The sequence below is a fragment of the Mizuhopecten yessoensis genome, unplaced genomic scaffold (genome assembly GCF_002113885.1).
Source record: "Mizuhopecten yessoensis strain PY_sf001 unplaced genomic scaffold, ASM211388v2 scaffold10917, whole genome shotgun sequence".
Classification (NCBI taxonomy): domain Eukaryota; kingdom Metazoa; phylum Mollusca; class Bivalvia; order Pectinida; family Pectinidae; genus Mizuhopecten; species Mizuhopecten yessoensis.
In genome coordinates this window covers 1,204,485-1,231,638 of record NW_018408786.1, presented here as the reverse complement: position 1 = coordinate 1,231,638, position 27,154 = coordinate 1,204,485, and the positions used below count along the sequence as shown (strand labels likewise).

Sequence of the window (27,154 nt, the reverse complement as noted above, 5' to 3'; positions counted from 1 at the left end):
GATAGTCTTATATAAAGATGTCTTGTTGAACTGTCCGGTAGTCTTATATAAAGATGTCTTGTTGAACTGTCCGGTAGTCTTATAAAAAGATGTCTTGTTGAACTGTCGGATAGTCTTATATAAAGATGTCTTGTTGAACTGTCCGGTAGTCTTATATAAAGATGTCTTGACAGCTTTCCTATTTCATCCTTGTTTAAATGTACCTGGTTTGAAAATATATGGTGTAATTCCAAAATTTTGGGAAAATGGTATCACTAAGTTTTACCAAGAAGTTTAAGATGTTTAATTGAACTGTAAAGATAATCTTGTAAAGTTATCATGTACAGTCAGATAGTAGTAAATACCCTTTGTCTTGATTTTGTTGCAAAGCCAGAAAGTCTGTTGCAGATATCTTGTTCTAAAGTCAGAATAGTATTGTGAGTATGTCTTTCAGTACTGTCACATAGTCTTGGAAAGATGTGTTGATGTGAAAATGCATGATCAAATTATTAAACAGTTTCTTTTGTTTGTGATTCACGTGAGTAGATACAAACTATTTCCTGGCTGCGCCTGCAATTTCATATCTAAATATATGTACTTAGAGAGCCATGGAAAGTGTTAACAAATTATAGGCGACCATCTGCACCAGTCTGATATTGAAATCATGTGTTTTCTTCCCCCTCCTCATCCACCACAACTTCCCATCCTCCTCAGCAATACACCAGCCCTATCCAAGCCGAGGTCATCTGAAAATTAATAGCTGGTATAACAATATGTCATCATTTCCTGTGGTTATTTCTTCCCTGACTCCAGGGTGGTAACTGATCAATCATCTCTGGACTTAGTCACCGTAAGAGGGGGAGGAGAGGGGAGGTATGGAGGAGGAGGTACAACAGCAGGAGGAGGAGGGGGAGGAGGAGAATTGATACTATAGGGAGTGAGGAAGGGCAACAAAAACAGTATTAGTCACCAATACTATTGATAGATTGTAGTAATTAAGTCAGTCCCCCCCACAGGTGTAATGGTGAGAGTGCACACGTACTTACTACACACTGTAGACTAGTGTCGGAGGCAAAACACTAAGAGTGTGTGCTGGTGAAAAACTTGACTCAGGTAATTCATTCACCCCTGGAGACACATTTGAACCCATCCAATTCAAAGGTTGGAACAGTTCATTATGGAATTTCAGGGGTGAATGAGTTAAGTTGTTTGAATATTTTAGATAAACCAAGATTGTCTGTGGTATGTATATCAAATAAGTGAAGTTTTATGAGCAGAGCTTGTCAACTCCTAAAGCTGTAACTCAGTTCTTTTCCGTGTCCAATAACTCGTTACTATATATATGATAATTTTGTTATACGTTGTGCTGTGTAATACTGTGTGTATGTTGTCAACACCCACACTTGTGTCAGAACTTTTCGCAGTGTCGGATGACCAGAAATTCTATAACAGCTTTGTCATAATAAGTAAAATTTATTGAGTATTTTAACTTTTTTAACGGCTAAACCTGTAACTTATCTATTCATAAGTGTCGGATAGCTACAAATTATCTAATAACTTCTGTCTAATGGACAAAAATTGAGTACAGCGTTTTCAATGCCCGGCTATACTTTGTTCTGAACTTTTTTATCGTGTTGATATTGCTTAGTGTCTAGCGTTCCGGTGAACAATCATATTTGCATGTAAAACACGTTTTATGTCAAAAACCTGGCAAGTTTCGTGCATTGTGACATTCTAAATGGACGGAGGACAGCCCGTTTATTCTCCGCACTGTAACTAGAACCAGTATTTCGTAAAATGCATCAGATTTTACGTTTTATCACCACCACATCAGGTGAAAGGTTTTTAGAGTGCACCATTCATCGGTCGTGTAGCTGTCAAAACATTTTGTCGATTTCTACAGAAAACCCCCCAAATTTTCCACTTTCATAATTTTGATTAATGTCATGATCACAGAGACATTATTGTAAGGGGGATATCAAGCTTTGTGTTTAGACACTGAACTTTTTGTCTGTCTGTTATTTTGGGACCAGATCCAGGTTTTGAAATAAAGTTAATTTTGGCATGTCGGTATGCATAAAGACCTATTAAACCGACGTTTCGTCCAAAACACCGTAAAATTACCAACCCATACCAGCAAAACATTGGACCTGGTACAACATTATATGTGAGTCAGGATTTCATTTCCCGTTTCATCAGGGAAGCATAATGTTGCTGTTATCAGGTGTATAGCTTCATCAGTAGTGTATTTTCAGCGAAATCTTGTCACCTCGATTATCTGTCAGGCTTACATTGTTAATTACCCTGTCTACGATACTCGACATTTCAAACAGAACATTTGTTTTCATTCTTTTTCGAGGCAGGCATTACAGATGTTTATAAAATGATTATAGAAGCAGAGTTGTGTTTAAAAGATTAAAGTCGGTATCACCTATACCTTTGAGGTGTATATTAGGGTGAAGTCGGTAACTACCTACACAATAATATTACAGTTAATGCATTCATCCAGCAATAAGCTCATGCCTGGTAATAAGCCCACCCAAATGTATTGCGATTCAGTGGAAATAATGCCAAGAAATGCTATTTCTTTGGCTTCTAATGTGCCAACACCCTAATTTTTAGAGTCGGAGATAATATGTTGGCCCCCTGGGCTTATTTCAGGATAAATACGGTATGTCTGTACCTACCTATATAACCGTTATGATTATTAGGTTGATGTTGGTACCTATCTATACATTTAGAAACAGATAAATGGGCAGCCGTGGTGTGCACCTGACATACTATCAAATACCTGTGTGCATGACTTGCACATTTTATTACATTTTCCTTTTTCGTTCTCATTACATTATATTTCCTTTCATAATTCACCGAACTGTTTACTTAATTGGTGCACGCTGTAATACTATAGTCGCATACATACACTATGTATGGCCTACTGCTGGGGCTTGTTAATAGTAATATAAGTGTATATGGTTCCCATGCCGATAAGAATCTACTGCATACATCATCATAGATACATTTGTAGTGACTTTTTACTTTCCGAGATTGTTCCGATACGAGCGATAAGCACAGAGATGTTTTACAAAGAAGATGCCATAGACACGTATCCTCGCTAGATTTCTAGAACGATTCGTCAGAAACGCTCAAATTTTACAACAATTTAATTAATCTTCAAGGCTCTCTGTAAGGGAACTCCATACCTTGATATAACACTGAGGATCGTTAGTCTGGTTTATTAATTTCTATGGATGTGTTAAGACCTGAAACTGTATCTCTGCCCAATGTGTACAATTAGAGTAAAGCTGTGTGTCGACAGCAGAACTTACTTAGCAGCCTTTAGAAATAGCTACTCTACTACATTACTACAGAATGTGTGTGCGTGTATACATATATATATGTGTTACTGTTTCTGACTTTTTAATTTACACTGATGCACATTCCATTTATGCATCATGTGTGGTAAATGTGTGTTACTGTAGAGTTGTGCAGACTGCATGATACGTTCAGATGAAAATAATTAACAGCAGTTAAAGATTTTGAGGAATTTTAACATCAGCCAATTCATGGCTAATGAATTAAAATGTTTCATATATTATAGACAATATACAAAGTTTGGTCTGGAGGAGCCGAACAGTTAAAGAACATATGACTTGCATTGCTCTGTCATGATCTGTACGTCGGATCATCAGTTACCTTTAGATACAGTGTGTAAATATTGCTAGCTTGAATTGGCATAGAAGTGAAGAAAAACATATTTGATAGAACCCAGGTGTGAACAATTTCCTCGTCTCCCCTCCCTCCTATTCCAACAAAGAGGCATACTATTTTGAGGCAACTAAGTGATGTGACGTATGTATTTATCACTTATAAATGTCTATCAGAACTGGGCGATTAATTTCATATAATTAGTCACAGCGTGCATGGAATTGCCGAGGCCACAGTGTGAACTATAGTGCGAGATAACCCTGAAATTGGTGGTCTCGCACCGAGTTGGTGTTTCGGATGTATATTTATGTGTTTTGTCAAACATGTAATTGAAAAAACCTGGCGTAGAATTGATGTGCAGTACATCTGTTTGACAGAGGAACGATAACAAGATCTCCTTGGATAAATTTTTATTACAGGGATCTAAAGATAACATAAGACCTAATGGTTTGACACATTTGCATAATGCAAGTTAGTCCTCTGTATATTTTTGTGTACATAAGTATGTGGTTTTAGTATTCTGGAGAAGCTTTGCTGTCTGTGAGACTCCTCAGGGATGATGGCCCTGCCTGGGCTGTTTCTAATTAGGACTGAGCAGACGGCACAGTGTTGAAGAATCTCTAACTTTTGGTAACACAGGATAAAAACTGAACCCCCTATTTTGTCTTTGCAGCACCAAGCCGGGGAAGCACCACTGACGATGAGCTCGACTTCGGCCGACCGTCCTCCTACCGCAGCAGCGGCCAGACCAAGCGCAGCACTAGCTCCTCCACCATACCCAGAGGTAAGGGGAGACCATTCTAGTAGCACACATTGCAGTACAGTTCTTACATCATAGCCTCAGTAGCTCAGTAACATTCAAAAATGAAAAAAGATGAAATTGTTTCCATCCCTGTTGCACATTCTTAAACGACCTTAGCTGTTGATAGGACGTTAAACCCTGTACTACCAACCAATCAGATCCTATTGCCAAATTTTTTTAACTTCCCAAACTTTATCCAATAAGTTGCTGCTTATTGCGTATATCTAATGGTGAGCGTTTTAAATTCTAGGTAATGTGTGCTTTACTTTCAATTCTAGTAATGAGGAAAATATCGTTCCATTGGACCAGTGATAAGTGATGTTACAATGAATTTTCATTAATCTAGTGATTAGTGAGGTAACAATGAATTTCATTGGTCTAGCGATTAGTGATATAAGAATGAACTCCATTGGAGCAGTGGTAAGTGTTGTTGCAATGAATTTCATTGGTCTATTGATTAGTGATGTAACAAGGAATTTCATTGGTCTAACATTGGACCAGTGACAAGTGATGTTACAATGAATTTTGTGTAGTGATTAGTGATATTACAAGGAATTTCATTATAAGTGATGCCAAAAGAAATGTTAATGGTCAGTCAGAAGAAACGGCATGAGTAGAATACTGTCCATAAACTGAATTAGGAAGTTTTGTTTTTCTGTACGAAGACATTGAAAGATGTACACATTATAACCATTGACTTATACAAATGAATAGTGCTTCATCTGAAAATGAAAATTTCAGTATGATTTCTTCAATGGCTCAACTTCTAAAACCTTTTGATTCTTATAGCTCCAAGCAGAGGGCCATCCGATTGTGATGACAATGAATTTGCACGGCCTCTATCCACCAAAGTCCCGCAGGCCAAGAAGACAAGTAGCAGTGGCCTGGCCTCAGGGAGAAAGACGCCCAGCGCCTCAGGTACGAACCCTTTACCGAGTCAGGAGGGAGGGAAGGGGGGTATGGGGATGCCAACACTGTTTATCAAATATCTGTAAATCATCTCATTGAAATTTGATTGTCAGGCAATTCAATAATAATATGAGAAATCCATTCCTCACAAATGTAACTCAGTGATATGTGCAGCTGTTTTCGTAATACAATAAAAAAAAAAATCTTTCCGAATTTTTTTTTCCACAATTGGAAAATATTGTGAAATGAAAATGTTGGAGCAAATAATGCTCAATGAAGTCCTGAAATTGGGAAAGATCTGTAACAGTCGGCCAAGTTAATCATATATTAGGATTTTAGGAGATAGACAGTCGAGCCTTGTTGATCCAGCCACCACTAATCATGTTGTCTATCTACATATCCAGTCCATGTTTTAAGGAACAGTTGTCCATTTTCTATATAAAACTGCCCTTGTAAATCCATTCGCCTCTCTAATAAGCCACTTTTTCTGGGTTCAAAGTTGTCTGGCTTATCAAGGCTTCACTGTGTATAATCAGCACAGATTAGACTTGCTCAAGTCAATTTTCCAGTGAATTCAACCTCATTATATTATACGGTTTACGAAATAAGGATATGATAGATTACCAGTCGCGTCACTATTTTCACGTCCTCACAGATATACCTGTCACTATTCACTGGTGGAAGGAGATTTTGTTTTTAACAAACTTACAGATTCTTATTTAATATTCACTTAATTAATTTATAATTAGCTAATGTAAATCATTTTCACCTTATTGCTACAGCGCATCAGTATTCCTCTTTAACAGTTCACTTTACGTAGTTAATTACATCACGATATTACAATTTCATTTATTCTTATATATTACTCATTTAATTTAGAAATAACTTAACAAGTTTGTAATTGCTAAAGAAACCATTTCCTTTCGATTCAGCATAGGAGACATATGAAAATAGAAGTTTACAAAATGTCTCCATTTTTTTCGCGATATCATTACTATGGAAATCGTTTTGTTTCCATGGTTACCCTTTTTTGGGGGGTCTCTGGATGCGAGGTTAAAGGTCATCAGTTCTATGTCCGGACAATAACCTCCTCTTGTCTTTCTCTTACTAACTCTGACAGCTGTGACGCTGCGACGCCGCCGATCCATTTCTAGCACAGGTAACAAATCGCTTTACTTCCCAGTCTTGTGTCTAACGTCCGATAGCAAGTGTAGTACGTTTTGTTGCACAGTTAATTGGAAATCTTCAGCAAAAAATCACTCCCTATGATTTGCTCTGTTCCTGCATGTTGATTATGTATATGTATTTTACTTCATTATTCTGTTTTTTTTTTTTTCGATTTCAAAAATCAAAAGACCATTTGAAATTTCGAATACTTCTACAAGTATGTTATAAGTTAATAACTGATAACACTTTGGTGGAACCTGTCCAAACCGAATGCCTTCTGTTCGGTGTACACAGGTTGAACATAGCATTATTGACATCAGAACCATTGTCTGGATTACACAGGTTTTAGAATATTCAGGGTTGAGTTCCATGAGGAAAAAATGATAATAATCATAATCATTTCTGCTTACTAATATGTTTTTAAAAAGGACTTGGATTGTGATTGTTAGATAAAAAAAACATTTCAAAGAAAACTTGAAGAAAATTCTAGTAAAATGGTCTGTATATAATGCCAAATAACATGAAATGTTTTGCTGGTTTTTTTTTTTTACAAAAAGGCAAATTTGTTCTTGTAAAAATGTATTTTACCATGGTATTATTTAGTGTGTGTATACAGTGGTGCTACTGTTAGTGCAGGGTATAGCCTACATGTACAGTGATTAGTGGTGATGTAGATTTGCTGATTAGGGGATGTGTCACCTCCAACAGACGACACAGTCTCCCTCGCCCCTTACCTTACTCACCTGTAACACTTCTACCTGTACACCAACGTAGCAACAACACACAGCATCATTGTTTCCTCCCCTCATCACTCTACCTCCCCTCACAAGTAGAATGGTTCATGTCCAGCCTTTGATGTGGTGAAGTCTAATTTGCGCCTGAGGGGTTGACCCTTTCTTGTGTCCAACTCTCACCCCTCCAGCATAAGATGTCTTATGTGTAACATTCCGTGTGGTAGAGTCCAAGTTGTATCCTTAGGGACTAATCCTTATGGTCCACTAAATCATTGTTACTCCATCAGTTTTTTTTCTTGAAAATGGAAGTAGTTTTATTTTAGCAATTAATTTCATCCTTTTGATGTTTTCTACCTATAATATCCTCCGGATCTTAACGTAGTGTAGCTAATTTTTTTTATTGTTGTGGATTTCTAATTGTAATGGCTAATATCCATCACTGTTTTCACCTGGAAGACATTTGGAGATGTGTACTACGTCAAAAGTATGGTGTTGTGTGTTTCGTGGACAGTGTGGTCATCTCTAATTAACTGATGTCTCACTGACCACTAGCTGTCAGTTGTTTTAACCTACTGTGTGTAGAATGTCTCATTGACCACTAACGGTTGTATTTGTGAACCTGTTGTGTCCAGATCTTAATATTACTATATCCCCAAGTGATCATGTCTCGACGTTTTGTGCCGTTGAGTAGCACAATTCGCTATTGGTTTGGTAAGTACCAGTTATATCATATTTCAATAGTTGTACTTACATTCATCTTTTGTACATAGTTTGTTTTGTTGGATGAACTTCTTTTTCTTGTAGAAACCTCACTTATATTTTCCTGTCCAGTTTTTACACTTTTTGTCAATTCTGTGAGAATGCCATACCGTATACATGTATAGTAATCTCTGTCTATGTAGATTCCTCATTTATTAGAATCACTCTGATTGTGACTTGTACTAAGTCCATCCTTCTTTCTCAACTTAGCCACATCATATTGTATGTCAAATATATAACATCTCAAGTTATACAAAATACAGCATAAATTCTTTGTCACAGAACTTTTTCAAGATTTGAGGTCAATTTAAAAATCAAGGCAGGAGTTTTGATATTTTCGAAGAGATGTTTGTAACATTTTCAGGTAACCATTGTAACAAGTGCACATTGATTGATAAATATTTCAGTAGAGTTCTACAAGTTCAAATATTTTGTATAATTTTCTTGCACATCACAGCTTTCACATCACTCATAAGCTCGTGTCAAACTTTTAGGTTTAAACTAATTAATTAAAAGCAGATATTAAAAAGAAAAAGACTATTGTTGAAAGAGACATTCTCTTGTGATTTTCAGTACATGTACTACAGCTGGAGAGAAAAGATCACAGTTTGCTGTATCTTATGGTTGTGTGGTGGCACCATCTTATAGCTTTGTCTTTTCGTGTTTCAGGGGCGTCGGGAGCGGGCGGGGTAGATGAGGACTACTTCATGAAGTCCTTTGAAGATGTACCCAAAATACAGGTGTGTATATAGAGAACAGGCCACGATCACAGGTGTATACGTACATAGACACCTATTTCTGATCCTCTAGACAAAGTGATCTGGCCTATTCCGTCTTTGCGTATTGCAGAGCTATCTGCGCTTGTGAGCAGGTATTGATTGTTACGTCATTTGTTTGTGAGAGTAACTTGATCCATTTTTGAGAAAACGGCGTAATTTTCTCACACAAACCAATGACGTAACAATCAATACCTGCTCACAAGAAAAGATAACTGCAATACGCAAAGACGAAATTGACGGCACTGGAAAATTTGTGTAATTCTAGGGATATATATACCGCCGACATGCACTGTACCTCATTAAGGTGACGTAAAAGGTTAACAAAATGTCCCGTTAACAACAAATGTGACGTCACATCAACGGTAAATATGTCGTCATGATAACTGCAAGGTCCTGATATTGCGGGAGATGTACTTCGTTAGATAACACTTAACCCTTTCACCACTGTAGACCATAATAGACTCATCCATATCAATGCATGGTAGAGTCTTTTTAAGTTACATAGGGGTGAAAGGGTTAACATTGAATTTTATACATTTAAAATAGATAACAAACACAAATTAATCAATCGGCTTTTTGTTTGGTATAAATATGGTAATTCAAACCTGAACAATAATACTGGCCACGGTTAACAACTGTCCTCTTAATTGTTTTGATTTGTTGGAAGTGAATTTCCTTTTATGTCAACCCAGACAGATTTTCATGTGGTTTGGGAGATCTTTAGACATCTTAGGATGTAGACAAGTTAAACACACTGTGTGTCAGCTAAAAAAAAATAAAAATAAATATGACATCACTTTCTTTATTCAGACCACATCATGTTAAAGCGGGCGGCTGGTATAGAAAGCATACTTTTTCACTTCGTTAATTTGCTTTTAGGGATGGGAGAACAAAATTATTCTCCCATATTAGTGGCATGACTGAAACCTTTATTAAGGTCATAGGAGTGTATTGATAAACGGAAATAGGAAGTGCATCCCTAGCTGAAAATCCAATGTAGGGAGACAATATCACAATTTCCGCATATTCTGATGTTTAATATTAAACTGATAAATATTGCATGTTTATTATTGACAGAACAGTGTGTTCTCTCAATATTAAAGTATTTCAAAGCAATCCAGGCATTAATTCAGTTGTTTTTTATCAATGAGTCACATGTGTCCATTTTTCTGTACTTCAGGAACCCAGCTACCTATTTCACTACTGTGAAGTTTTTCAAGAAAGATAACTCTATACAAGCAATTACTATATGTACATGGTTTTATTATAAAATGTCAATTTTTAAACGTTTATAATTAATTAATTTTACACAATTTCAGCATTTATTAAATTGATATACATTAATGCAATACTAATCTATGTCAGTATCATTTTTATTGACATTATTTTGCCTAAAATTGTGTCTTTCATTTTTTTTTTCAAAACTCACTCCTTTTTACATAAATTTTCATTTCAAATCCTTTAAATTCTGACAACCTATATTTTTTTTGTGGCAGAAAATTTTCTTTACTTCAACGCAATATAACTACAAAATTGGAAGAAATTCTACCGAGAAATGGTGACACAATCCTATTACCTTAATGAAAATTTTGTAATATCTCAAACTATAACATGACCTGAAATACTGGATTCTTAATCTTTTACCCAAACTTTATATAACCGTCGACACACGGCCATGTCTGACCAAATGATTGAGACCCACTTGATGTTAGTAAAAACCGGTTTCACCATTGATGTTTTGTAAAACAAACTAGACCGTTTATGGTATATATGTGTTTTACATTGTTGATGAATAACGCAACTCTTTTGTTTTCCAGTTGTTTTCCTCAAGGGATCTCAATGATCACATAACGAAAATCCGGGACATGCTCTCCGACCCGAACACAGCCTGGGAAAAACGCCTTGATATGGTCAGTCAATTCGCAAGCACTTTATCCACTGATTAACAATCTGGCCTTCCACATAGGCGGCCAGGGTTCAATCCCCCCCCAAGTGGTCATAAACACAGAATATTCAGAGGAAGTTGTTTTCTCCTGCCCACACAACTCTGACAACTCAGGTGGAGTATAAAATGGTCTGGGATGGGTGTTACGTTATCTGTGCTGTAGCATTCAAGTGGGGTTGCACTTTAAAGATGCTGTTGGAAGCACTGTCCCACTTCAAACAGAACACAGTACATCTCCAGAACACAGGCTGGAATACACACATAGGGAGATATTAGCCAGGTGGCATAGGACTAGTAGTTAGCGCCTGATAAAGCAGCTCCTGCAAGTTCCTCTAAATTGTATTGATTAATGTATTATTTAATGTATATGTTAATCTATGTACTGTACAACACTTTAGAGTGGCTTATTCTAGCTAGATAGGGTGCTATATCAAATGTTGTATATTTATTTTAAATTTACCTACTACGAGATTAAAGGTTTTCTGTTTGTTATGTGTGTGACAGATGAAGACGTTTCGTGGAGTAATGATCGCAGGTGGTGCACAACACGACGACTTCTTAACCCAGCTGAGGACGTTAGAACCATGCATGTCCTTGGCAATCAAAGACCTCCGCTCCCAGATTGTTCGCGAGGCTTGTGTCACGATGGCGTAAGTCTGTCTCTGAACTTCCTGGTTTCTGGCCACAAAATCAAACACATAATACCAACAATCAAGGAAGCATCTCGCTTTCATGTCCTTGTCCGAAACTTGAGACAAGACAGTAAATGTGTATTTAATAAATCTACAGAACGAAATGTCATGTTTTGTCTAATTATAAAATTTAAACATTTTTTTTTTTTCATTGTCTTTATATTTACATATTCATACATTGAAAATTATCTACAATTTATTCAGTTCATATTCATATCATCATGCATTGCTTGTACATTTTTGAATAAGACATATTTGTTTGACAGAATTTCAATGATGACATATAAATACGAGAAATCGTTTTGACAGAAAATTCAATGATGACATTGATACAGTGACCTGTGTGTTGTTTTAAGACTTTACGACTACCAATTCATTCTCATTTTCAAAAAAAAGGAAATCAAAGAAGTTTTACTGCCAGAAGTATAGTACTGACTAAGATACAATTTATTTTGTAGGTATCTGTCTCAACAGTTAGGCAATAGATTGGATCACTTTTGCGAGACACAGCTACCCCATCTCATCGCCCTCATACCTAACAGTGCCAAGGTTATGGCCTCCTCCGGCATTATTTGTATCCGTTTTATCATACAGGTAAGTGGGCAAAACAGTTCTTTATCTAAACAGTAGTACAAAAAATGTAGTATTTTTTGGCCATCCAAGTTTTTCACTCTCTGGCTTTTAAAAGAAATAAAACCACTGTTGCAGTCACCTATGTATGTATACCTACCAGTACCAATAACTAGTATCCTTATATGGTCCATTCCCGAGGAATCTGTTTCCCTTATAGTGTTACCTGGGAGGCCGGAGGATGGTGTCCCTGAGCTATAAGGCCTCTCCAGACAAGACTAGGAGAATTGTTCCCAAGGAAACAATGAACTTCCCTTTAGGAGCAGACTAATACTGTCTATGCCTATTGTCTGACCTTTTTGATAACACAAATCAGTTTTCAGTTTATAATGAAAGGAAAACACCAGCATAAAGACATATTCAATAATTTTAAAAATTTCAACTATATATACTATACAATATCAAATATACCTAAGGAATTTCTACTACAGCACAATTACAGGTCTCTTTACCTCTGTTTCTGATCCTTGATAAAAAAAAAATACAACACAACTGTGTCACAAGTGCCACGGGTTCAAAGGGGAGTAACTTTAGTGAAGTCGCTAGAGGTATGGTCATGCAGACACATTGTCAAATTTGGTATAAACTTGTAGTCAGGTATAGTCGCCGTAACAGCTACAAGGGTATATGGACAGATTACCTCCCTTGACCTGTCAAACATGGGAAATCGTCTGATGTTTTTCATGCTAACCTTACAATTCCATCATCACCTAGTAATGATAGAAACCTTTATAGAGAGCTTAACAAGTGGAATAGATAGTGATGATATACTTCATCAATACCATTTAATTAGTCATGCTAAATAATCCCAAATCCTAATTCTCGTAACTTTTTATTTCAGTACACACATTCTTATAGACTGATACCTATCATCACGGGTAATCTCACCTCAAAGTCAAATATCATCAGGCGGTAAGTACACGCATATAAAACTCTGTTTCTGTCAGATTTCTCATATTCCCCATCAAAATGTTAACCATAATTTTTGACAGGGAGCACAACTTATCAATGATTAAAGGTTTTCAATGTTTTCTTAAAATATTTGTATAATTATTTACTTTTAATGTAAAAGTTTGTATTATCTCCCCTTTGAATGGAGGACGATATTGTGTAAGTACTGTGATTTATTCGTCGTTAGGTAAACATATGTATGTACGATGTATAATATGTGCTATAAGGTAACAATGTATTGTGTCGTGTAGGTTTTGCTGCGAGCTCGTGAACCAGGTGCTCCACAACTGGCCAACGCACGTCCTGGAGAAACATATAGCCAACCTACAGGACGCCATCAAACGGGGAATCAGTGATCCTGACAGTGACGCCAGGGCCTTCGCCCGCAAGTATGTACACCCCGTCCATACATATAACGTGTATAGAGTGTAGATTGGGGGTCCTACAGATATCACTTTAAAACTCCAGGAAAGTAAACCCTGACATTAATGTAGAGGTTAATTAAATCTCCTGCCACATGTCACATCCTGGAGCCTGTAAGACATTATTGTAATTTGTGTATCCAGTCTTTAATGGAATAAAGAAAACATAAAGATAATGGACTGTCCTGATCATTGAACAATATTAAAATATCTGCGATAGCTATTTTATCAAAACTGTTAAATTGTGAAGTTTGGAGCTCCCAGTCGGAAGTTAGGAATGAAAGCAATGATATTTTCATAAGTACATATATATGATCCTTTTAAATGATTTGCATCAAAATAATCTTTTGAATCAAAATTTTATGAAATTTATTTCTCTCCCGACCAGGGCTTTCTGGGGCTTTGCCGAGCATTTTAAGGACCAAGCTGATGCCCTTCTCAATGCTCTGGAGCCAGCCAAACAGAAGATGTTACAAGGCGAGCTCAGCGGCTCCTCAAGTAATAATTCATTGAACAGTGCCGAGGGACTGCGCATCAAGTCACGGCCGCGGTCCGCCAGTCAGGACCGCGGGTTTGACTCAAGCACACTTGGGTAAGCAATAGAAAAAAAAGAACATGATACTTAATATAGTGTTTAATTATGATAAATAACCTGAAAAACCATAAATTCCTGAACAGTGTTAACTGTAAAGGCAAATCTCCCTTACTCCGACACTAATGCAAATAGATACGAGGAGAAAAGCGATAATCGCTCATGATTTATATTCAATAGAGTGACGTTAGCCACAGATATAACATGCAAACTTGAGCAAGTAGATCAGACTTTGTAATAAACTAACAAAACTGGATCAACTTAAGACTTGTGTGTATGCTGTTGTAGGCGGATAGGAAAGAAAAAGCATTCCAGAGTGAGTTCGGCCCGCAGTGAGACAGGAGCAGGTAAATACGAGCAGGCCTTTCTCAGGCTAGTCCACGGTGTCCTAATACTCGCACATCTACAACATCTACAAATCCGTCTCTTTCCGTTCATTCTGTGATCTTCACAAAGTTTAATTTTGCTAATTGTTGGTGTCTTTGTTTGCTCTAAGTAAATCACATCTTCTGTCTTTTAATTTCTCTTCATTCTTTTAATTTCAAGCTTGTAATACTAGTTTATAAAATAATGTTTGTATTAATTCACAGTAATTGCGATTGGTTATGGTTAATTTTCAGCTTAACGTACTGAGATATTTGTGTACTATTTTTGTTGCTGTATAAACCTGTTTTTATGTTGACCCTTTATGTAGTCCCTCTCTTGACCCCGTGACCCTGCCCTTCATTTGTTCGTAATTTCCCTGCGTTATATTTTGTTCTCCTTTATTTGAGGTTAAAATTTTGTGTTTAGTTTATTTTCTTTGTTTGATTTTTTTTTTTTTTTTTTTTTTTTTTTTAAAAAATTTCCCCATNTATCTTTAAAAAATTTCCGCATGTTAAAACTAACAGCATTCCGGACAGCTAGCTGTAAATCTACTTAATACCATATGTTGGATTTCCAATAAACACCTGCATATTTTAGAAGATTTTTCTTTGACAATAAAAGATAAATCTTTTGAAAGATTGTATCAATTTAATTTGTGGCTGTAATAATTTGTCCATGATTTTGTATTCATCTAAAGATGTCAGTTGACATTGTGGATGTTAATGGTTCCAGCACATTAGGTAGATTTACAGTGCATCATATAAGAAAGAGCCATTTTTTTTAGCTGAAAAAAAGAAAGTCTGCCTGCCTGCAGCGTACACCATTCGCATGAGGTGAAAAATTATCTCCAGCTTTCACAGAAATTTATGGAGTCAATTTTTTTTAAGCACTTGACTTTGCCGAGCCGACATTAAACAGTGCTGTTTAAACATTAACCATAATTAAAACTTGCATTACTAATGCATACACAGAACACACCAGTACCAGATATTAGTGTTCAGTGATCACAGTTGATTTCACTTAATATCATGTTGCTTAATGTCACAGTTTGCTTAATATCACATTTTCCTCTGAAAAATGACATGAAATTAAGAGGAATTCCCTATACAAGATTCTTACATGTGATATACTGATTTTCCTACTACTTAAAAGCAGTTTTAGATGTTAAATATTGTATGAAGACAAGGACTGTTACAAAAGACACTAATGGTGCATAAAGTAGAGAAATATTAGACAGAACATACATGTCACACTTTAAGTTTCTGTGGTTCTTGAATTTTGTGATGTTTGTTAGAATTTTTTTAGAATTATCGTGTAAAATTGGGTGTAGAAATATTGTATACAGGTCATGAGTGAATTGTACCGTATTAAACTTGTTCACTTCTATCATTGGTTCACGTATTAAACTTGTTCACTTCTATCATTGGTTCACGAGTGACGTAACGGCATGCTTTTTATCATTAACATACCTGTATATTGTTATACTATTATTCGGTACTGGGTACAGTTACTGGTTGGTGTGGGAAGGTACAAATGAAATATTCCTATTTAAAGTAGCACAATATTCAAAATTATAAACCTTAAATAAAACTCTTGTGCAATAAATTAAAAAAAGAAATGTACTACCCCGTAACTATTTTAACAAACTGACCAGATTTCTGCATGATTTATTTATATACAGGTTTAAAGGTTAATAAAGGAATATATAAAGACTTATCGATAGATTATTAACCATCCAGGTGATAGTTCCGGTGGCGGACTGCCTTGATATACAACCTATATGTATATACATATACAGGGCGCATTGCTTGTATGAGAGACTACTGGAAAGGGAACGACTTGACATATGGAAGACAAAGTATTAAACTTGTATCTCTGCTTTCCTTAACTTGGGTTTGTTCATCTAAAGATGAAGATTATGATATCTACTTCTGTGGTGTCGGGGAAACATTTCTAGCACCGGCTGATGGAACTCCTCGGCTGAGGGAATATAAGGTGGTTGGATTTTGTTGGATGTGTGTTCTACGGTACACAAAAGCGTACAGCAAAATGGCCCAAGGGTGACGGATCCAAATTACTGCACCAAACTTAACTGAAGCACAATTCATTTTACTTCTCTTTTTGAATGTGAAAATGCTGATTTGCAAAAGATAGCCTTTATGTTGAATGAGTGTGCAGAAATGTGTGGAAAGCATATATACAGAATGTCAGATTTCGTTGGAATGCCAGTTTTTTAGCAAGCATGTTTTTTTCCTTTTTATACGATCACTTTTTCCTTTTCATTTCTCGTATCACATCCAGACTTGGATGTTGAAGGGGAACATGAACCAACCGTGGAAGGTAAGAGAAAGTGGTGGTTGAGTCACATGACCAGTCAGTCATATGACGATCATGTGACCTGCATGTAGTCACTGACCCCCCTGTAGAGGACTCTACTACGCCTGCTGCTGTGCTTAACGTTTGAGGCGGTTGATGAGTTTGATGCTTTGTTATATATTCTCTTCTTTATGGATTCTGTTTGCTTTGCGTTACAATAACAATGAGTTTGCAATTCATTTATCTACCGCTCTTTACTTACAAGCTGTTTCAACTGTCAAAGGGAGGTAATCCAAACTGCCATAGCAAACAATTCTCCACTATTCATGATATTTTATATCTTTTCTAAAATAAAATTACTGTTGAAACAGTTTACTATATACCGAATGTATTTACCTGTATATATTATATACACAGTATAGCAAGGTACTAACACTACCTGTTAGTGTCTTTATTATTTTGTCTATTCCTCGTTTTTTGTAGTTTTACTTTTCTTTTTTATTTGTTTTGTAATTTCGACACGTTTCTCCTTCCGTCAGTCCTGTTGTTCCTCACCCCTCCGTCTTTCTCCCTCCTTGTATGCCCTCTCCCTGTACGCCGGCCCCTTCTCTGTACACCCCCACCCCGCCTAGTATTCCAGTCTGCTGCTTCATCTGACAAAATACTGTTCCAGCTGACCTTGACACCCCCATACGCAGTAGCAGTAGGTCGTCAAATACACCTAAGGACAGAATCATGAGGTCAAGCAGTGCCGTTGACCTAGCCAATGGACGTATGAGTCCGAGTCCGTATGGACGGACATCTCCGAGTCCATATGGGCGCACGAGTCCAGGCCCTTATTCAATCGCAGCCACGAGTTCAGGATACTCAACGTATACGCCACGGCGCCGCACGCCGGCGCAGGTTGCGGCTCTGTCGCGGATGACAGCCGGTGCCACAAGTTCACTTCGTAAGCCACGTTTTAACCTGTACACACGTAGAATGCTTGAAACCTAGTGTCCAGTGCACTCTTATGGTAAGGTTGTTATATTCTGTGGTAAGGTGCACAGTACGGTAAAGGTAGGTCTGGTTGATGGTTTATTTGTAGATTGGTGTAGTGGATAGAGAGGTTGACTGGATGTAGTCTTGGGTCATAGTTAGAATTAATTTCATATGTAGCAGGACATCTGATCAGACTAGGAATGTTGTATAACTGGAAACAAAACATTTAAAAGATGAAGGTAAGGTAACAATAGAATAATGAGGGTAATGTAACAATAAAATGATGGGGGTAATGTAACAATAGAATGATGGGGGTAATGTAACAATAGAATGATGAAGGTAATTTAACAATAGAATGATGAAGGTAATGTAACAATAGAATGATGAGGGTAAGGTAACAATAGAATGATGAAGGTAATGTAAAAATAGAATGATGAGGGTAAGGTAACAATAGAATGATAAAGGTAATTTAACAATAGAATGATAAAGGTAATGTAACAATAGAATGATGAGGGTAAGGTAACAATAGAATGATAAAGGTAATTTAACAATAGAATGATAAAGGTAATTTAACAATAGAATGATGAAGATAATTTAACAATAGAATGATGGGGGTAATTTAACAATAGAATGATGAGGGTAATTTAACAATAGAATGATGAGGGTAAGGTAACATTATAATGATAAAGGTAATTTAACGATAGAATGATGAAGGTAATTTAACAATAGAATGATGAAGGTAATTCAACAATAGAATGATGAGGGTAAGGTAACAATAGAATGATGAAGGTAATGTAACTATAGAATGATGAAGGTAATGTAATGATAGAATGATGAAGGTAATGTAACTATAGAATGATGAAGGTAATTTAACAATAGAATGATGAAGGTTATTTAACAATAGAATGATGAAGGTAATGTAACTATAGAATGATGAAGGTAATGTAATGATAGAATGATGAAGGTAATTTAACGATAGAATGATGAAGGTAATTTAACCATAGAATGATGAAGGTTATTTAACAATTGAATGATGAAGGTCATGTAACAATAGAATGATGAAGGTAATGTAATGATAGAATGATGAAGGTAATTTAGCGATAGAATGATGAAGGTAATTTAACAATATAATGATGAGGGTAAGATAATGATAGAATGATGAAGGTAATTTAACCATAGAATGATGAAGGTTATTTAACAATTGAATGATGAAGGTCATGTAACAATGGAATGATGAAGGTAATGTAATGATAGAATGATGAAGGTAATTTAACGATAGAATGATGAGGGTAAGGTAATGATAGAATGATGAAGGTAATTTAACAATAGAATGATGAGGGTAAGATAATGATAGAATGATGAAGGTAATTTAACAATAGAATGATGAAGGTAAATTAACGATTGAATGATGAGGGTAAGGTAATGATAGAATGATGAAGGTAATGTAACAATAGAATGATGAAGGTAAATTAACGATGGAATGATGAGGGTAATGTTACTATGGAATGATGAGGGTAAGGTAATGATAGAATGATGAAGGTAATTTAACGATAGAATGATGAGGGTAATGTAAGGATAGAACGATTAAGGTCATTTAACAATAGAATGATGAAGGTGATTTAACGATAGAATGATGAGGGTAAGGTAATGATAGAATGATGAAGGTAATTAAACAATAGAATGATGAGGGTAAGGTAACAATAGAATGAGGGTAATGTAACGATAGAATGATGAAGGTAATGTTACAATAGAATGATGAAGGTAAGGTAATGTTAGAATGATGAAGGTAAGGTAATGATAGAATGATGAAGGTAAGGTAATGATAGAATGATGAAGGTCATGTAACAATAGAATGATGAAGAAAATACAAGGAATGCTGTTTTAAGAACTGATACAGGAATATGATGAAGATAAACACAAAGAATATAACTTACGCTATGATATCTAACACAGCGACTGTAAATGTTACTAACCTGGGAGTTCTGTAGTCACTGGAAAGTAACTGTAGAATAGTACAGCCTTGTCAACGAGGTTGTTAGGCTGGAGGTAAATTTCAAAGTGCACTTGGTACTGGTTGACGAAATGTATGGAAGTAGATTGGTCATTGGTTAAATGTGAAATACCGTGTGAATTTTTGGGGTAAAAGTTTAGAACTGTGTAGGAGCTTGTTTGTAGAATTTTAAGGTGCTGTTGTAAGGTGGTAGGGGGTGTTTCACCTGGCATGTCTAATGTACAACTAGATGTACTACATACTATGCTGTGCTCTCACGATGAATCAGTAGATATGGTTTTATGCTAATAAAGCTGATGCTCTTAAATCTCCATACATATATTAACCATCATACAGTGTCATTATATACAATATATAACATGTTTCCATTCAGAATTATCCATGCTATATCTGATGTAGATGTATTCATATAATGCTAATTACTTAAATATTAATCATTGTAGTGAGTATATATATGGTAATGTTTAATATAGACACTCTATGATTCATGCATCCTTGTCAACTCAACTCTAGGAAATACGGCAAACGAACATGTACATGTACGTTACCTCTGTGAAGATGTAATGCTTAATTTCTGACTACTGTACCCTTAAGGGGTTAGGATGGGTTTGTTTTGTCAGTGTTACTGGGGTCACAGGGAGGCTTGTAACACAGGAACCATTAATATATGTAACTGGTGTAATTAATGGTCGTATACAATGGACCAGTGTGGTGGAGATCTAGAGATGACTTAAACGGTTCTTCATCCCCACAAACCGTCCTATCACCTATCACTGTCCAGTGTTAGCCTCCTTCTCAATTATAACTGTAGTTTTTATATAGGGGGAAAACAAGTCGTAAACAGCCAAAGACCTGTTGATTTCATTGTATTTAAACATGATACAGTGTATAAATAAAGGTTGTCCTGGGATTTATAGTAATTGTAGTTTTTACCGAGCGTAGTATTACATTGGAGAAGCTACTGAAGGGAAATGTTGTTGATAAGATTGATACATCTCTTATAAGGAGTGGTCTGAAGTTTTCTTGTTTATCAACTCAGATTCCTCGTAAAACCACATGTTCCAATTCAAATTTTGTTAGATGAAGTAAGCACAACAGAAGATTAAGAAAGGAAAAAAGTGTTTGCCTTGAATTAATGATATGTATCTATATGTAGGTAGTGTCAACAGTAATATCTCAAGCAAAACTCAACACTAAGCTTCTGTTCTTGTCAGGGCCATAATCAACCCATCTCGTCAGCGCTCTAAAGACAGCTTCTGTATTCAAAAACATGTGTAGTCCTAGAAAGGTCATTTCCCTCGGGCAATGACGGGGTATGGGGGCGTTTATTAGGACAGGTTCAGGACCTGGAAAACTGCTGTCTAGTTATAAAGGTACCGAACCTAGCCAGCAGTTTACCTGGTCCTTTAAATGGTGTTGGTTTAAAATTGATTGGCAACTCTATTGTAGGAGGTAGATGTTACATTAAAGCCACATAATACCTACCAGATGTACGTATGTTTAATATCAATAACTGAACCCTGTCACAGGTTCAGCGGATTAGTAGCTTTTTACTGGGTCAATATTTAACATTTGTATACGGCCTGTCTGTCAAGTGCGTATCAAATATTTACACTCTAATTGTAATCAGTTCATTAACGGGTGGACGGGTATCAATAATTGTTTATTTCACTTGTGAAAGTTTTGTTAGTGAATTGTAAAATTTACAAGTAATTGTTGTAAATGAAAGTATTTTCAGATGACACAGATTCTGTTTACAGTGTGGTTTCAGGTAGATGTGCGGATTACAAAGAATTTAACATTATCAAAGTTCCATTCATATTATAAAACACTTGAGTGTATGGGAACTTGAAATGTGGTTTATGTAAGGTCCAACTGTAAAGTTGTAATTGATTGGTCAGTGTGGAAAATACCCTGACAGGTAACTATCACCTGGTCATCCTTGACGGTCAACTGCCTTCTGATCAAGGTATTTCAACACTCGACATTCACGGGTTGGATCACTTAGGCATCAGTTATGTTGAAAATCGCTCAAAAAATTAAAAGCAATATTTGGTTTAAAGGGGTTTACTTCTGTCCTATACAGCGAGTGATGTCAATGGGACGGGACGGGAACGGAGATAAGTTTATTGGGGAGGAAAGCCCTCTTTAATCACTCGGATCATATAGATATGGACAGGCGATTGATTTAAATGGTTCAAAGTATTTATTAGTAGATTTTCTTTTCATTGGAAATAATATTGGCTGAAGGCCAGTGGTCGAATGTCCTGTACACAGACCCCCCACAACAGAGAAGGGGATATAAAGTTAGGATTAGGCAGAATTTCTCCGTAATACACCGTGGTTAAAAGGAGCGTAGATTTATGTTTACAAATTGGTAAAAAGAACAAGAGATTAATGTTGGATAAACAGTTACTTCTCTAAGTAAAACACTGATAATAAAATCCAGCAAGATGTTTATCTCAGATTTTAATTCAAAATCTACATTTACCTAGTCATATGGCTTAAAAGCCCAGGTAGATGTTAGCCAGCCAAGCTACTGAATTTCTTTCGGTGCCTTAACCAGTGATTTGTTTAGGGGACGTGGGTTACTGAAACAATGAAATGCATTGTAACACTATCCCATACCTTTTCCCCATTAGAATGTTTACTTACAACTCAGCTCATTCATTTTATATATAAAAAAACGTAATCAATATTTTTTTTTATTGAATTTTAGGGCTGACGAAATTAAAAGTTTTGTTGTTTGTTTTGCTGTTAATAGATTAGAAGCAGATGTAAGATTAAAGAACGAACGTATCAGAAAATGTTGATTTGAAGTTGTTAGTACTCTGTGAGATTTGGATCTTGTTTGCAACTGTTACATGTTAGGGCGTTGAAGTACATATGAGTCAGCCTGTTTCCTTAACTATGACATTTATTATTGAGCGTTAAAGGCAAATACGTCCTGACGTGTGCTAGCTTTGTCATTACATTCGATGTAATAACTTACTCAGCCAATGCACCTGTTTCTCAAAGATCAATTATTGCATTTAACAAGTTCAAAATACATATTACTGAAATAACAAAGAGTAAACTTTGATAGCTAATATAGTGTGCACAAGATTGCAGTATTTGAATATTTTTACGCAATTTGCTTGTGCAAATACGTAATTGCTGGAGTTAAATATTTAAAAAAAATAACAAAAGACAGTTAAAAATGTTGGTTTAAGTTGGTTACAGGTGGTTACAGGCTGGATGACAGTGTGAATCTTTGTATTTTGTCATGAAATAGTTTTTGGTTTGTGATATGCAGTCTAGCTAGTCACCAAAACAACTAGAATATTACTGAATTTTGTCAGTAAGTTTAGACCATTGCTGCAATACTCTGCTAAATAGTTCATTAGAGTTGTTTATTATGTAAAGTCTGTCGGTAAATCAGTACGTAGATGTTCCTCTGTGATTGCCCTTAGAAGATATTCCGAAACCATCACCGTAGTTAAAAGTGTTTAAGTCAGGTTATTCAAATATTACAAATTTCTTTTATACGGCCACTATTTGTCTTATCAAAATGCTGGCATTGTAAAGAAGTTTGTCGATATATAGAGGGAAAGTGAAATGGAACCTTGAAATGAGTTGGTGGTAAACGAGGTGGAAAATGACATTATATCAGACGTCTTGGTATTTGTGAGTAGACAGAATCTGTATGTCTACCCACGGGTAGTTTGTATAAAGCCCCGCCACAACACTCTACAGGTATTAAAACCTCGTATTTGTAAGTGTTACGATTGTCATCTACTGGATAACCGTTAAACCACTCGTCCAACAACAAGTGTTACGATAGGTTAGGTACCTACCCGTCTGGGTCCTGACCTCTGAGCCTCCCTACAGACAGGCTACACCTTAATGAAAGCTTTCGAGAGGTACAGGTGAAAATCAGGTGTAAATGACGGTCATTAGAGAGATAGCTGGACCATGATACAGCCCGCTAAAGTTACTTAACGACGCCTAAATTAGCTGAATCATGTAAATCACATATATAATGCTTTAGAGTGAATGGTAGCTTACAACGGGGGACGATAAGAAATGGCGTAGAGTTGGGAGGGAGGTTCATCTCGGTAGTTCGTACTTGCGAGGAAGAGTCCTTTAAAAATCATTGTTAGAACAACCTTCTTTTCACATTGACCTGTTATGTTATTCCTAAGAGCCATTGGCAGTGATATGATTTCCTATTGTCGTGGTCAGCTTTGTCCAAACCATACATTGTGTACTTTTGAATAACCATTAAAGTCAAAGACGTAGGTGATCGGTTTTACGGATTGCTTATCCTAATGATAGAGAAACTTAAGTGGATATGTCCAGGTGGTTTAATAAAGCTGGGACAATGCAACAGGCACCTGCAAGGCCAGGCAGTTTAGCTAGAGCCGATGAATGGAACACATTATGAAATCTGACTTGTACTAGAAATCCGGGCGGATTTACTTATATTGTTAACAAAATATTTTCGTCTAATACCCGAGGACGGAACAAGGGTCGTCCACATGTTATTTATTGAATATTCACAACTTATATACTTGCTGTAGTAATCCCGAATCATATTGTACACTGGCCGATCTCAGCAAATGGATTTACGGTAGATGTTCTTCCGTTCATTTTGAACAAAAAAAAAAATTCAAAAAGTTCTTGTCAACGATATAATTTTAGGAATGTGCAAAATCCATAAACTCTGGCACTAGATGACAATGCTTTGAAAAAAAACCATGTATGGTGTATTGATCAATTTCACGGTAAAATTAAAACTGGTTGCCTAATGGAAAACTTCAAAAGCACAAGGATATTGACCGTAGTTGCGTGTCTAAAATCACTGATAAAGGTATTTTGTTGGAAGTATAACAGTAATTTTATTGACATCCTTGGTAATGCTTTGACCATAACTTGCCGTATCAGCGCTAAGAGGATTTCAAGGATATGGTTTTCTGACTGGACCGTGACTGATGGTCGGAGATCGGGTGTGACCAATTGAGGGTGTAATTATATGTGCCTGTAAAAGTTTTCGGGACTTATTATTGACAATATATAGGGCAACATTTGATCGGCTTGGTGCAGAGGTGAAAATGATTGGACCGCTTTGTATATGGATATTATATACAGTGTACCCGAGAGAAACAGTTTTCTTCTGTCAAACTCCCGTAGAGGCATACAGTCAGTCGGGTAGGTACACTGTTACACTCGAGGACTACCTGGAGATGACCCTTGACCTCTGATGTCACTTGTCTGTTATGCATTGTAAACAGAGCAGGAAGAATTTGTGGAGTCTGTTTGTGTAAGGATTCCAGGAGGATTTCACCGGCTTCTCCAATGTTTGATGTAGTAAGACAGGTTGACCTTTGACCTATGAGCCAGTCCACGTAACTGATACTAATATTTGAACTACAATTTTCCCAATCACTGGACTCGCAGTGTTTTAATTAGAGGAGGATGTTGATGAAAATGAACTTCTGACTACCATATTTGGCAGAGTGATCAATTCTGTTTGTAAACAGATGACTCGAGGGGGTCTGAGGAACCTGAACCGAGATTGCTGGGGATCTTTTTCTGTTCTGATGTGTGTGTGTGTGTTACTGCTAAAATCTCAATCCACAATTACACCGACCATGTGATCGACCATGTGATCGTATCTGGTTGTGTAATATGATAACCGTGACATCACTCGGGACAGACTGACCCGCGATATGACCACAGGTATTGTGAATGGACAATGCGTGGGAATCCTTTTTGATAACTTTGTGATAACTGAGAGTTTTATCGACGATAACATGTGGTAGTAACGGGATGGACACTTCTAACCTCCAGGTCTTTGATAGTGTTGTTCAATGTAAATATCCACGAAGTATTTACACGAGAATTACACAGTGTACATACACATCACTAGACTTTTACTACTGTAGTCCCGTAACGGGGACTAGCGCTGATCTCCGATGGACCTCGCCTGCTACACCTACACACACTGAAATACTGTGTCTGTACTCTCTGAGCTAACAATGTTACAATGGTAGCATATTAACACAATTAGTCTAAAAGGAACCCAAAAAATTTACTCTAATAGAGGAATCCAGTGTTTGTCACACCTGTGTCGCGATTAACCAGCATAACGAACCGCTGACAGGTCTCCACTGTGATCCATTTAAATTGTAACATGTCTTGACCATTGGTCAATTGACCGGAATGATTATCCTGTGAACAACTAAAGATACTGATCAAGTGTTAGTCACGCATTGACTCCAGACATTGTATACAGTACTCTGCAATGGGACTTAGGCTAACTGACCACTGAAGTGGCCTGACTAACTGACCACTACTAAAGTAGCCGACTGGAGGAGTGAAGGCGAGTCCAGGTGTTTCCAGTGGTCCTAGCCAGTGTGTGGATGGAGTAAGATGTACCTGCAGTGAGAGTTGACTGGCCGGTAGTTTATAGCAGGTTGAATACATACCGACTAGTGCATTAGAACAAACACCTAGACTAGGTGTAATTAATATATACCTGATGCAGGTAGATAGAATGTCGCCTTTTCTGGTGTCGGAGTGCTCGTAAACCTGACAGATTTATCGTCGCTGCTGGTCAGCTTGAGTCATCACCTGTATATTGTTCTGACAGGGCGGTCAACTGAGGATAGACTTGACCATCTGACCATGTGCTACCTGTGCTGTACATGTTTGTTATAACACCAGGAAGTGTGTGTAGTTCCCTAGCCTCCTATTGTTCCCGAGGACTGGACAACCCTCAGACATCACTGGAGGATATAAACAACCTCAAGGTCCAGTGGCCTATGTAAATCTCTACATGTGGAAATCCTACCTGGAAGTTTTCTCCAATATCTTCGGATTTTCTGTGACTTTAATGACCTTTCTTGGGCAATTTGACCGTGATGGACTAACATACATGTACACAGTGATGGGATATTGAAGGAATTCTTCATCATGTAGTTCATAATCATTTGTGAACTACCTGCAAAAGATATGTCATTTTGAGATATATTTCAAAAAGGAAACTCTCTCATTCTGTGATGATTGTTCAATGTCTTTCAATGGTTTCACAAAGTTCCTTTTTTTTTATATATATATTAAAAAATATTCAGGTTGGTGAATGACCTTGTCGAACGGCCACATAGGACTTGGAGAAAGACTTTTAACGAAGTCTTATAACTGGTAATGCTGTGTATACAAAATTCAATCTACTTGGTTTCAGTACATGTACTTGAAGTTTGAGTATATCAATGAAAAAATTGATTTAGCAGCTATTGACACCGATTAGTGCCGAGTAGAGAACGAACAATAAAGTACCCATATTTGAGAAGTTTGAGTAGTATTAAGAAATTGTCACAATATTGGCAGACCATTCAAGCCGTTTCTCACGCTGGGTAATTACCGAAGACCT

The 27,154-nt window shown here is 36.7% G+C and overlaps 1 protein-coding gene across 14 annotated transcripts in view; it reads left to right on the top strand.

Moving 5' to 3' along the window:
* LOC110463560 (CLIP-associating protein 1-like) overlaps positions 1–27,154 on the top strand; it is a 143,213-nt gene that overhangs the window by 76,768 nt on the left and 39,291 nt on the right. For 10 of the 14 annotated variants that reach the window (XM_021518235.1, XM_021518228.1, XM_021518234.1 and 7 more), the window contains 12 exons: positions 4,358–4,468; positions 5,276–5,404; positions 6,516–6,554; positions 8,725–8,795; positions 10,652–10,744; positions 11,284–11,429; positions 11,930–12,065; positions 12,943–13,013; positions 13,304–13,441; positions 13,863–14,066; positions 14,355–14,413; positions 17,422–17,697. In XM_021518235.1, the coding sequence (XP_021373910.1) occupies positions 4,358–4,468; positions 5,276–5,404; positions 6,516–6,554; positions 8,725–8,795; positions 10,652–10,744; positions 11,284–11,429; positions 11,930–12,065; positions 12,943–13,013; positions 13,304–13,441; positions 13,863–14,066; positions 14,355–14,413; positions 17,422–17,697 (1,473 nt within the window). Of the gene's footprint in view, positions 1–4,357; positions 4,469–5,275; positions 5,405–6,515; positions 6,555–8,724; positions 8,796–10,651; positions 10,745–11,283; positions 11,430–11,929; positions 12,066–12,942; positions 13,014–13,303; positions 13,442–13,862; positions 14,067–14,354; positions 14,414–16,733; positions 16,773–17,421; positions 17,698–27,154 lie in introns of all 14 variants that reach the window. The other 4 variants (XM_021518238.1, XM_021518236.1, XM_021518229.1 and 1 more) reach the window with 3 other exon arrangements.